The sequence below is a fragment of the Thermobia domestica genome, chromosome 3 (genome assembly GCF_964235325.1).
Source record: "Thermobia domestica chromosome 3, izTheDome1.hap1.1, whole genome shotgun sequence".
Classification (NCBI taxonomy): Eukaryota; Metazoa; Arthropoda; class Insecta; order Zygentoma; family Lepismatidae; genus Thermobia; species Thermobia domestica.
This window is the reverse complement of record NC_137456.1, coordinates 22,509,092-22,522,856: the sequence shown is the minus strand read 5'-3', so window position 1 is coordinate 22,522,856 and position 13,765 is coordinate 22,509,092. Positions and strand designations below refer to the sequence as shown.

Sequence of the window (13,765 nt, the reverse complement as noted above, 5' to 3'; positions counted from 1 at the left end):
TCGACTCCTTGCAAGATGAAAAAAAAAAAAAAATGTTGTGTGTCCCTTTCAAGACTATGTTTACATGGTGAAATATTATAGGATTGCAAGATCTTTTTAAATGACAGCTACAAGATTCTTGTAAAGTGACAACCTTAAGGACTTTGGTTTACCGAAACTCCTTTATATTGTAATTTTATTCCTGGTCTATATTTGTAAACACCACGTGTTTCTTATTTATAAACAAAGCCAAGTGTTCTTTCACTACAACTACTATAAGCAAGCAGACGACAGGAAGCCTCATCAGCATCAGGTCATGTGACAGAAGAGGGACACTTGCGCCACCGCTGTCCAGAAGAGGGTATAAAGTTAAGAACTCTACCACTGAGCCACCGTGCCCCTACTGAGGCGCCTTGTGGATTAAGAGTCTTCATCCCGGCGAAATTAAAATACCGCTAATTTTACAGTAATTATGTGACATCTTCAAATAGATAAAAGATAATCGAAATGTGGAACAAGAGCGCCCTAGACAATATTATTTTACATGAGAAACCGTTATCACGACTCACTTATCTGCTTTCTATTTCGAGCCATTTTGAAAATCGGCATTTATTTTCGCGTTTCTAAACAGCTGAAAACGGAAAGCCACTAGGTGACTTGGGATAACGGTACCTTACGCAAAATAATATTGTCTAGGGCGCTCTTGTTCTATATTTCAATTATCTTTTATCTATTTGAAGATATCACATAATTACTGTAAAATTAGCGGTATTTTAATTTCGCCGGGATGAAGACTCTTTAAGAATATCAATATATATTTTTCGCCTAGATGATTATGCAATCAACAACTCTTAAATGTTTTGAGGTGGCCATATTAGTGTGCTGATCTGACTGAGGCGTCTTCTTTATGATGTAGTGCAGTGGTTCTCAACTTAATTCCTATCACGACCCCCATTTTATCACATTCTCTTGCCAGCGACCCCTTTATAATTACTGTTTTTTTTAATAATCTTGTGTGGGATTTTTAACATACCTATTGCGGAGATCTCAAAATATCCACCTACTTCTATTATAGTAGAATCCATTTCTTGTATATCCCACAAATCCTCAGTGTATCACAGGTGTCACATTGATTTTCTGTTGACCTTATAAAGTTAGTTTCAAACGTTTTACACAAATACCCATTATACTTTATAAGCCACACATAAACCTTTGTAGCAAGCTTTGTTTCGTTTCTTTTCTTCAGGTTTTTAGCAATTTTATTCAACTTTTCTTGTCAGTGGCTGCATGTGGCTCATGGAGTTCTCGAGCGCCTTTCAGCTTCCGGATATATTTTATTTATTCCTATGATAAGTAAGTATTTGACTCCCTAATAATTTATTTTTCCTGTATCTAAAAGGGTCAATAATTACTCTGGTAAAAGAATAATTGTTCATGTACTAAATTAAGGGTATAAGCTACGTCTGTTCCTCGCTGAGTCACAGGTGTCACATTGGGTTTCCAATTCATTCAAAAACACTTTTTTGGACATTTCTGTTATCTAAGACCCTCATTTAGTGAACCATGAAAGTTTTGTTCAAAAATTCTTACTTGAACAATGTTTGGATTTTTGTGGGATATAGTGAATACAGTAACAGTAATATAATACCTACGATGAAAGTGCTGGTTCAAGATAGATGTTAAACTCCTTCATTGAAGGGTTCATCAAAGAAGCCGATCTAAACCCACAACTGCTTGACCAACTAATAGAATTATCTTATGACAAGTCCTTGCAACTGATTTTCTGTAACGAAGACTTGGACAATTTGTTAGCTGAAGAGGAGAGAAGAATATCCTGGTCTGGTATCTGCTGCTTTAAAAGTAATAATTCCATTTGCTATATCGTACCTGTGCGTAAGTGTTTTTTCTTCCATGGTAAACATTAAAACAAAGACAAGATACGATGGGTATTTGGACAAAGGTGACATGTCCGTGCTTTAATTTTTGCAGGACACAAACTTCAAGGCATCTCATAAATCAGAGGTTCATTCAAAACTTTGTTTTTGTTCATGTAATATTTGCTGGAGGTTCTTTTGTTTATATGTAATGTGCTACAAATGCAAAAACCCTTCGGACATTATCCATATCAGTCAAAACCTGATTTTCGAAGAAAAATGGATTTAATCATTTATATTCGGATCCTTATAACGGAATGAAGACTCCTTCCTACCCAAGTGCAAGTGTGGAAAATCAATGTTGATTTTGAAAGCAAAATGATCCGGAAGAATGTACGTACATAGTAGTCACAAATACACTGAGGTACTGAGATTCAAACTGAAACCAAAGTTGCAATTTATAAATTCAGCGTGGAAACAAAAACAATTGTCAATCACATCCTTTATACCAGGATCAAGTTTTTGGCCTTCGACTTACTCCACCCTCTTGTGGCTTTCATGAGTAACTTGTATAAAAATGTCTTAGTTATTGGCACCATTTTCGGATTACCGTTACCGCGAGACGGCAAATTTCTCGTCTTGTATCAAGACGAGACTTGATATGAGAAGTACTTTTTTAAATTCGAGACAAGACGGTAAATATGACAATTCTCACCAGGCCGGTAGCCAGCCCAAAAATATAGGGGGCCCGGCCGAAGTTAGGGGGGGCCCGATCCAACCATATTATAGTTCATTTGCAAGCCTATCGTGAAAATTTTATTGGGGGCCGGCGAAAATTTAAGGGGGGGCCGGCCCCCTAGACCCCCCTGGATACGGGCCTGATTCTCACCTATGAAAGATGAGACGGGAAATTTCATGAGTCTCGTGGAAACACTAATTGGCCCATGTTATTGTGTTACATGATTGATAGGATTAAACTATAAGTTAATAAGGTGGTTATACGAGGGGCTGCTGATGAGTTCGTAGGGTCAACACATCCTCTGAAATTCAATACACTTTTTTGCATGGTGCCCCCAATTTTTGCAGAAAATTTGGAGTCCTTTCAAGTGTTATTCGAGTTTGGGGAAGAAGTAATAGTTTGAGCAAGGTAGATTTGGGGAATAAGGAAGATGATCTAGGCATTGAAATCCTAGATCATGCAATGTAAGAGTTGTATTTGCAGTGCCCGATGAGTAGGGAAAGTGTCCAGAAGGAAGAGCATGTCCTTTTTCAATTTTCTGCGACGTTGTACTTTCAATTTTTTAAATTTTTTTTTATTTTTTATTATTTTTATTTTTATTTTTATTTATTTATTTATTTACTTTTTGCTAATGCAGAGTAATACTCTGTATCAAATGTCTGATCCTTCGGCAGGTGGTCTGTGAGTACATCTCCATTCTTATCCCAGAAGAATATTGCAAACACTATCCCAGCCGTGAACTTCTTAGGGCTAGGGAAACCTGAGTGTCGCCACTCCATTGACTAGTGATGAGCAAATGCAAGACCAAGACCAAGACCAGGGTGGTCTTGGTCTTGGTCTTGGTCTTGCACACCCAGTCTTGGTCTTGGTCTTGCACTGGAATTTTTGGTCTTGGTCTTGGTCTTGGCCTTGCACACCCAGTCTTGGTCTTGGTCTTGCACACCCAGTCTTGGTCTTGGTCTTGCACTGGAATCTTTGGTCTTGGTCTTGGTCTTGGCCTTGCACACCCAGTCTTGGTCTTGGTCTTGCTGCAAGAGTCTTACAAGTTTTGCTTTTAAGAAATATTATGCTTTTCAAACGTAAATTTTACTCTGGATAAATTCTACAATGCGCCAATAGTAACGGAAATACAATGTATGTTTCTAAATGAATTATAGTTTACCTTCGTGTAATTATAATGATAGTATACAACATACGTGATAACCTTTATTTGTTTCCAATGGGTCCCCACGCTTCACTACTTATAAGATAAATTAGAATGTTTAGTTATCTTTTTATTTTTATTTTATTTTATTTTTTTTTTAACAGATTCAATACTCTAGTGATTCCCAAATTGGGGAGACGCATGATAGAAAATCAAGACGGCACAGCTTACTGAAATACCATAAATTGCTAAATTATTTTTACACTCTAAAGGCGTCAGATATATATATTTTTTAATTTTCAACTAAGATTAGCTCATCTTTGTATTGAACAAACTTCCAATTAAATATTCAGATTTTATTTTACTGATTTCAATATGTACTCTATGGAACAGAAACATGGACATTACGCAAAACCGATGAAAAAATATTGGAGGCTTTCGATAAAAGGAGAGAATTAGCTAGGTTGAACGGAAAACGAATGAGAAGGCGTTAGAAATAGTAGCAGTAGGGGAGAAAAGAAGAATTTTAGATGTAATTAAAAACAGGAAAAGGAACTTGTTGGGACATTGGCTGAAGGGGAACTTTATTATGAGGGACGTGCTACAGAATATGGTGGAAGGAAAGACAGGGAGGGGGCAAAGGAGACTGTAGTTGAAAGAAGGTATTAAAACAAAAAATTGCTACGTCAAGACGAAAAGACTAACTGAGGACCACCGTATATCGAAGCTTCTGAGTTGCATCAAGTGACCTGCCAATAATGGCAGAATAGCATCGATTATAATCAAACCTCTTAATATGTTAGTATAACTTGAGTAAAAACTTAAAACGACTCAACTGTTCATGTCTTTTGTGTAAACTCAACTTAGAAAAATAAAGACACTGCTGAACAAGACTGCACTTATTTAATATAAAAACACATTTACACGTGACGTTTCGCTCTTCTAGCCAAGATCCTCATCAGCAATGTGTTTATTTTTCTCATTTGATTTGCAAGACGTATGACTATGATGGTGTGTCAAACTCAACTTATACAAATACTTTTGACCTATATTAGAAATACAAAAACACAGCTTCAAACTCCAAGTTATTTGAAATAACTGTACAAAATCACTCTCACTTGTAAATATGGATTATTTATTGTTGTATAATGTTATATCGCTCAATCCTCGTGTGCCATATACCTGAGGAGGCTAAAAGTTATATTAATAACAATTATTCAACGTATAAGCACCCGCCCATGAAATCAAACTTACGGTCACATACACAAGTTTTTATCAATGTCCTGAAAATGTTATTTCGATATTTATTTTTTACATTAAAAATTTCTAACGGATGCTTGATCCTTGGAGTCAAGGCCATATCCATGTAGCCGGCATCTATGGTGTACAGAATTACCGATGCTTAATACTACATTTCTCTTTAGTTTTAGAAGAAGAACACCATTAATATTTTGAAATGATGTAATATCTAGTTTGACGTGCCACGATTATGCAGCGAGGCTAAGAGAGATGGTGATGATGAGGAATGAATGAAATGGTGGAATTAAGAAAGTAGGAGGAAACAGGTAAACTCCGAGAAAACCTACGCACACGATCTCTATCCACCAATAAAGCTCAATGGTGCTAGGTGGGATCGAACCAGGGACCCCAGCGCCAAAGGTGAACGCTCTACCACTGAGCCGGTACTTGTATAAGACTTCTTGGTCTTGGTCTTGGTCTTGCTCTTGCAGCTATGGTCTTGGTCTTAGTCTTGGTCTTGCACCCCTCGGTCTTGGTCTTGGTCTTGCATCGGGATTCCTGGTCTTGGCCTTGGTCTTAGTCTTGCATGCAAGACTCTTGCAAAAACTGCAAGACCAAGACTCTTGCGCTCATCACTACCATTGAATGTTGTTTCTTTTCAGGATCGTAGTGGTACAACTATATTTCATTCGTGGTTACTATTCGTGACAGAAAGTGGTTGCAATTGCCGCCAACCCTTGATGCCCTCACTCTTTCACTCTTTTCATCTGCTGACAGATTTTTGGGAGCCCATTTTAACGAGAGCTTGTATGTACACGCCCAAGTCATTATGGATTATGCTACCGACACGTTCCTGAGAAATGCCTACAATCTCTGCAACACGTTTTTTACTGAAATTTTACAATTTCGGGAACAGTCACTGTTTTTGGTCTTCGTGCACTTGCAGCATCATCTGTTGGAAACTCACCACGTATAAACTGTGCCACCCACTTCTTCACTACTGCATATGACATAGGAGAGTCCCATAATGTTTCACACACTGATTTCTTTATGAATTTGCTTCGGTGACTTTTCTTTTTTTCTTTCTTTCTTTTCTTTTTTCTTTCTTTTTTTTTTTTGGTGGATGTAGCAAATATAGAATTCTTCTCGACTTCAGCAATGTTTTTGTTTACAAATCGCTATATTACAGAGAGTTTATCAATACAAATAATATCTCAATCTAAATTAATAGAAAAGTACATTAAAAAAAAAAAAACTTTTGTTAAATTTTTGCTTTGCTTGCCATGCGTTTTATAAATTCATTTTGAATTTTTTTTTCAGATAATCTTTAATTTCACTGTTTGTCGTGTGGTTGTAAAGTTGCATCAAATCTATTTGACTAATTAATCAAGTAATTAATAAATAATAATAATAATAATAATTTCAGTGTAAAATGGCCTAGTGCTGTATCTGAAATCCATTATAAATAAATAAATAAATAAATACATAAATAAATAAAAATAAATACTAAAATCAGGATTCAAATTTTTATTATGATCCCTGAACGCTAAGTTATGTAGAGCTAGAAATTCACCAATGACTGATGGTCCCTGTAAAATATGTAGATCATATGAGAGGCTGATGGTCCCTCTATACAGTTAAGCTTGGCTGCCGCAACTAAGAAGAATCCAGTTTAGGAAAACTGAGAAAATAATGGACGAAGATTTTAACATTTTCCCGATGATATTACCCAAAAAAACATCGGAAATTTTTCACTTTACAAATTCTTTACGTAGTACATAAAGTTGCAATTATTTTGACATACTTCTTGAATGGTATTTTTTTTAAAATCTCATACCAGATTCTCCTGGCAGCTGAATGTTCAAGCTAGATTTTGAAGGTTCCTTGTAGTTAAAGAATGAATGTTGATGACGTCACAGAGCACTTTACTGATTGGTACTGATCTACAGGAATTCTACAGGATCAATTAAAGGGTAACGAAACTCGCTAATACTCATGATGCATATGTTGGTGTCTTGCAGATGGGCTACTATGGTACTGCCAAAATGTCTTGAACCATGGCAAAAATGCGAACTGAAGTTCACATCCACGAGTTGAGCCGATAAGGGTTCAGCTGTTGCTAAGCGAGAGAACCTTGCAGCTGCATACGCCAAAGGGAATGGAATTCCTTCAACCGGTAACAGCGCTTGGAACCGAACACTAGGTTTCAAGTCAATGTAGTATATCTATAGTAAGTTTGACAATTCTTTGATTTTCTGAACTTCAGAATATTATGGAATGTCCCATAATCTCTTCTACATATTAAAAAAATAGTAGTACTCTGAAGGGCGGGACTCCGGGTGGTTGCCCGGTTAGCCCTATATAAAGGCTTGTACTGCATTTCATAAGACAAAACATAGTGGTGCTAGAGGCCACTTACAGCTACGGTCTACTTTCAAGTTAGCTGATATAGCCTATATTAGCTCTCATTGCATTTACTATTTCTTAATTTAATGAAATCCTCAAATTGTCTCCACCAGGTCGAAGCGAATCAAGGCAACTCGTTCTAACCCGCAAATGTTATGGTCGTCCAGACGGCTTTCATTTGGCTGATGTGCGGCTAACATACCGACTTTTATCATTATTAATTCTGGCTTTCTAGACTGATAATTGCTTTCTCTTAATTCAAGTAGCTCCATATTTGTTTCATATTGCTGCTGAATATAATAACATTTTGTTTTCCTTTCAGGAATTGATGTTGGGACCACGTACACAAGAGACACACTTTTTGGGTGATGACCACAAGATAAGGTCATGACACAAAGTGCCTTATTGAAATTTTAGTGAAAGAGGAAAATAAATTTAAATTTAAACCATATAACAATTTAGAATTGATATTAAAAGTGTGTGATTTACAATAACATGTTTTAATCCGGGCCAGTTTCGTATTTACGATTTTGTTTCGGGAGGGGCTTTGCTAACTTTCGCGGTAGGCTTTGCCTGAAAATGTGAAAATTCTGCAAGACATTTCATATACTTTACTATAGTAAGTAAGATTTCGGGGGGGGGGGTTAAGCCCGGAAGCCCCCTTCCTAAATACGCCACTGATCCGGCCTTACAAGTACCTTGAGAAGAGAGGATATAATTGGAGGTCAGAGCATTTGGGAAAATACATACTGCTTTGTGGTGAGAATGTCACGATAATTTTAAGTAACTGCAACATGGATCTTAGAGCAGTGTTTCTCAAACTTTCTTTAACTTTGGCCACTTTTTGTAAGAATGTTCTAGGGGCCAACCTACTCTTGCTCCTTCGAAATTATATTTATTATTTTTTCTTTTAAAGTGCAGTTTTATTCCCATCCTTCTCTTGGGCCAGTGGCATCAAGTTAATTGTAACTTTTTATTTATTTATTTATTTATTTGTTTTTAATCATGTACCCGTATACTTATACTTTAAAAATAATTCTGCTTAAAGTTCCCTTTATTTTACGTTGGTAGGCCTATTTATGAAAAATAATATTTTTTGAAAAAAATTGAAAACCATCAACAATAAGCTACTGAAGTTTCTATAACCTTGACTTTAAGAGGCCCCATCAGGGCGAAATTAAAATTCTGTTAATTTTACAGTAATTACATGATATCTTCAAATAGATGGAAGATAATCGAAATGTGAAAATTTTTACTGTTCCCTAAAATTTTCACGGTAGGCTTGCTGACGGACTATAATATGATGATGAACTACAATATAATTGAATCCACCTCCCCCCCCCTACATTTTGGGACTGGCTACAGGCCTATGAGACTCACTTGCTCTCTATTTCCAGCCATTTAGAAAATCGGCATTTATTTCCGCGTTTCTAAATGACTGCAAACGGAAAGCTACTAGGTGACTCTTGATAACGTTACCTCATGCAAAATAAAATATTGTCTAGGGCGCTCTTGTTCCACATTTCGTTTACCTTTTATCTATTTGAAGATATCACACAATTACTGTAAAATTGGCTGTATTTTAATTTCGCAGTGATTAGGCCTCTTAAGATTCCCACCTATTGTATGTGATATACAATTCGTTTGAATTTTATTTTTCTTTTGTCTGTTTTACACTAATACTCAATAAAGAAGGTCACAAAAATAAAAGAGATCTCTCGTGGCTATATGATAAGCGAACACACCTAAGGTGTGGGAGATTTGGGTTCGATCCTCGGTGGGACCTCATGTGGTTCGGACCCCATGTTAAGCTATAGGTCAGCGGGTATCATAGGATGCTAAAAAGCACGCTAAACTCCTAACCAACGAAATAAAAAAAGGATACCTCGAGAACAACTTGTGGTCCTCGAACCACAGTTTGAGAAACGCAGTCTTACAGAGAGAGAGAGAGAGAGAGAGAGAGAGAGAGAGTGACGTTGAGAATCGATGCACTGATCAGGATACCTCCAGTTATACATGCAGCATCTGACTGACTACCCATGCGTCTGTAACGCTACGGAGATTTACTAAGATCTGACATGAGAAAAAAATAGCGCGACCGTCTCAACAAGTTGTTAACCCCACAGTTTATTTTGAAGTTACGAGTTGGACCCACTGACTCCACGGCAATGATGCATCTGAGTTTGGAAGCAGCGCGCCACAGTACGATCCGGAGTCTGGCTGCACGTTGACGATCGGAAGTACACCACATCCGAATCGAGACGGCGGACGCACGTGCGTGTTGCAAGAGGTGGGACTCCCTCTTTTGTAGCTATTGAAACACGCCGCTCGGAGGCGTTGTTATTTCTTTTTCAAAATAATAATAATACCCAAAAGAACACACAGTGAACTCGTGTTTTTCATAAATTAACTATTTTGTTTTCTCTCTCTCACCTAGAATTTTTGGGGTAGAAGAGAGAAACAATTAGAATCAGTGATTTTTCTATTTCTCTTCTTTCCTTTATTCTATCTAGTTCCCTCTATTTGATCTATTAATCTATTTCTTTTTCTATTCTATTTGAACTTTAATTCTTCACCGCCGCTATCAGAATATAATCTTGATACATCGTCATATAGTGGCGCGTTTTACAAACTAAACAAAAAAAAAAAAAAAAAAACGAAAAAGTGTGATGTGTTTAACATAACAGCAAATAATAAACACTAAAAATCTGTTTTTTTCTTTTTTAAGAAAACGAAAAACAAAGTTTGTGTGTCATTTAGTGCATATACTTGTGTGAAAGTGTCTAAGAAGAAAAAAACGTAATCGTAATAATCCAATGATTTAAGTAATTGATTAATTAATTTAAAAAAAAAAAAAAAAAACAAGGAAGATTCCGAGAAAGTTTCTGTATCTTCGATAAATCGTCGTCGCAGCGTCTCGATCTCTTGTCTGTAACAGTTACAGCGTCGTTGGTCTGACAACTCTTAACATCGCCCATCGCGTCTGCGTGTTTTGGAAGTGGTTCGCTACGAGTGACAGTTTTTGTTTCGGAACGCATATATCCACACGTGAGGAGGACGCCCCCTACTCCGTGACAATACACACACACAGAAGGAAAAAAAAAAATACTCCGGGTTATCTCATCTCTTCATTTGCATCGGAAGGAATTTTCAGTGCGGTCTTTATCAGCGGTTGCTTGTGTAAAAATCTTCAATTGTCCAAAAATAACAAACAGAGGAGAAAACTAGTTTATTAAGTGATCTAATAACTGTGGGGAAGATTGTGTGAACCATGTTTCAAAAATAAGCTTCCTTTGCACACCTGAAGAGGACCTCCAGGTTTGACAGATACCAACACAAGTGTTTCCTAATTTTTTTTTAAATCCTGTTTTTATCTTTGCTCAAGAAGATAAAAAATAAACGTTGAGTCGATAGATACCGCAAGACTGTCGTTAGTATCTAGTTAATCCAGGTCTGGTGTGAAAAAGAAAAAGATTTTGTTTTAACAAAGAACAAAAATAGTGCTGTCTTTCATATTCTTTTGAAGTAAGTGGTGGTGTGTTTGTGCTGTCTAAATTGTGTTTTTATAAAAATAAATATCTTTGGTGCCGCCAAGAGAAAAGGGAGCTTCGGTTTTTTATTTAGAACAAACTACAAACAGTGTACGGAAATTTTAGATCAGTGACAATGTGTCGACATAAAGCAAAATAACGCAGCTCTGGTGTGTCAATATTATTCACAAAAAACACATTTTAAAGATTAAAAAAATAAGAAAAAGTGCTGCTTCTTTAGTGAAGTCTGACTTATTTACAATACTTGTGTGCTAGTCATTTTTTTGTACAACAAAAAACAAAAATGTTTACCATGGCAAAAAAGGCATTTTCTGTGACTGTGTTACTTTTAGTTTCAGAACTTTTAATATTTTGCCCGTCAGCGAACACTGCAACTGATGGATTTCTGAAGATGTTCGCTGCCCAGCACAATCCACCCGATCCGTGTTACGATGAAACTGGCCAAAAAGCGCGAAGATGCATACCCGATTTTGTCAACGCGGCTTTTGGTAAAGAAGTGGATGCTTCCAGCACTTGCGGCAAGACACCGACAAGATACTGTCAAACCAACACCGATGACAAAGGAGAGACAAGCAGAAGTTGTCAGATATGTGATGACGCTAATATCAAACGACGTCACCCGCCGGCTTATCTAACTGACTTAAACAACCCTAACAATTTGACTTGTTGGATGTCGGAACCTTTAAATAACTCACCTGACAATGTTACTTTGGTGTTGTCTTTGGGAAAGAAGTACGAATTGACATATGTAAGTCTTCAGTTTTGTTCTCAAAAACCGGATTCAATGGCAATTTATAAGAGCATGGACTACGGTAAAACATGGCAACCATTTCAATTCTATTCCAGTCAATGCCGAAAAATGTACATGCGTCCTAATAAAGCGGCAATTACCAAAGCTAATGAACAAGAAGCGCTCTGTACCGACGCCCACTCGGGTAACGAAAGTCCTATCGGTTCTCGAATAGCTTTCAGCACTTTGGAAGGCAGACCAAGCGCTTCGGATTTTGACAACAGTCCTGTCTTGCAAGATTGGGTGACAGCCACGGACATCAAAGTAATTTTCAATCGTCTTCACACTCCAGACATTGAATCTTCAACCCAAGACGGAGGCATGTTAGGAGGACCAACTGGGAATTCATTAATTCTGCCCCCAGCAACACTTTCGGACAGTAGCGGACCGCTGTTGGTAACTACAGGAATTAGCAGTACACCTTTTGCAACATCCATCATCACCACCACCAATAATAATAATAATAATAACAATAATGAAACATTAATTATGACCGGAAACCGGGAAAGTTACTATTACGCGGTGTCGGATTTCGCTGTCGGTGGCCGATGCAAGTGTAACGGGCATGCATCAAGGTGCATCCCGAACCGAGAAGGTCAATTGGCCTGCGATTGCAAACATAATACGGCTGGAAGAGATTGCGAGCGATGTAAACCATTCCATTTCGACAGGCCCTGGGGTAGAGCCACAGCAAGGGATGCCAACGAATGTAAAGGTAAGTGAAAATAGTTTTAGTTCATGTATTTGTTGTATACGTACATGATTGTATACACATTATTATTGTTATTAACTAGTTCTCACTGTGAGGTTAATTTAATATTGTTAAATAGCAGGGTGGAAAAAAATCATGATTTTTTTTTAAAAAATCATTTTTGTTGATTTTTTTGATTTAAATCGATTTTTTTGATTTAAATCAAATCTTTCTCCTCGTATAATACAAGTCGCAAACTGAAGAAAAAGCACTAGGAATTAGTATTAAATGCTAATTATGCCATTTAAGTGAAAATATTGGGGTTGAATTTTGACCAATCGTTAACCTACATCAATCCCAAGCAATATTTCTTAACCCTTTTAAATTATAGATCTTTTTAAAGGTAAATTATAGACTTTCAGTCAAGCAGCTACAGCATCATCCCTATTTAACCTAGGATCATGGTACATACATCACTCTCTTGAGAATAGAACAGCTTTTGAAGCGGTAACATTCACATTTCCCTATCATGTCCCTGAAGCGAGAAATTTTGAGAGTAATCGGCATTTCTTTTACTTTTTTTTTTAAATTTTGATCCCCTCTGGATTCCCTTGTGTTAACGCACAGATCTCAAAATCAACTGGGAAATACTAAGGGGGTGTATAAATGTGTGTACAAAATTTCAAGCTTCTATCTGGAGCAATAAGGGTGAGAAAATTATTTAACAGTAAGCTAAGAACATTCCCACAATACCCCAGATGACCCGGATGTAATATAAAAATTTCCTCAGACATCCTTATTTATCCTAGGATCATGATTTGTACATATTGATAAAACAAATTTTCAAACGGTACCCTTCAAATGTTTCCATCACGTATTTGGTTCGGGTAAATCACGAAAAAAGGAATTTTCTGTTAAAAATATCTTTTTTATTTTATCTTATTTTATTATTATTATTATTATTATTATTATTATTATTATTATTATTATTATTATTATTATTATTATTATTATTATTATTATTATTATTATTATTATTATTATTTTGTTACCTCTGTGGACTCCTTCCCCTGTTTTAAGGCACAGATCTGAAAAATACTGAGGGGTACACTGAGTAAATGTGCAAAATTTCAATTTTGTAGGTGCAAAAGTATTCTAAGCCCGCGAAAAATAATATTCCCCAAATACCCCAGATTCCTGTATAAAACAGGATCTCAGGTAACAGTTTCCTGAGACATCCCTATTTATCCTAGGAGCATAGTACGTACATCATTTTCTTCAGAATAGAACAGCCTTGGGTACGGAACCGGTACCATTCAAATGTCTCCATCTGAGGCGGGAAAATCACGAAA

The 13,765-nt window shown here is 36.7% G+C and overlaps 1 protein-coding gene across 1 annotated transcript in view; it reads left to right on the top strand.

Annotated features, from left to right (window-relative positions):
• The first annotated feature begins 9,568 nt into the window (after positions 1 to 9,568).
• The window catches only part of NetA (Netrin-A), a 662,627-nt gene continuing 658,430 nt past the window's right edge, over positions 9,569 to 13,765 (top strand). Inside the window, exon 1 of the mRNA XM_081750544.1 lies at positions 9,569 to 12,437. Coding sequence (XP_081606670.1) covers positions 11,216 to 12,437 — 1,222 coding nt within the window. The 5' untranslated portion in view covers positions 9,569 to 11,215. The remainder of the gene's footprint in view (positions 12,438 to 13,765) is intronic.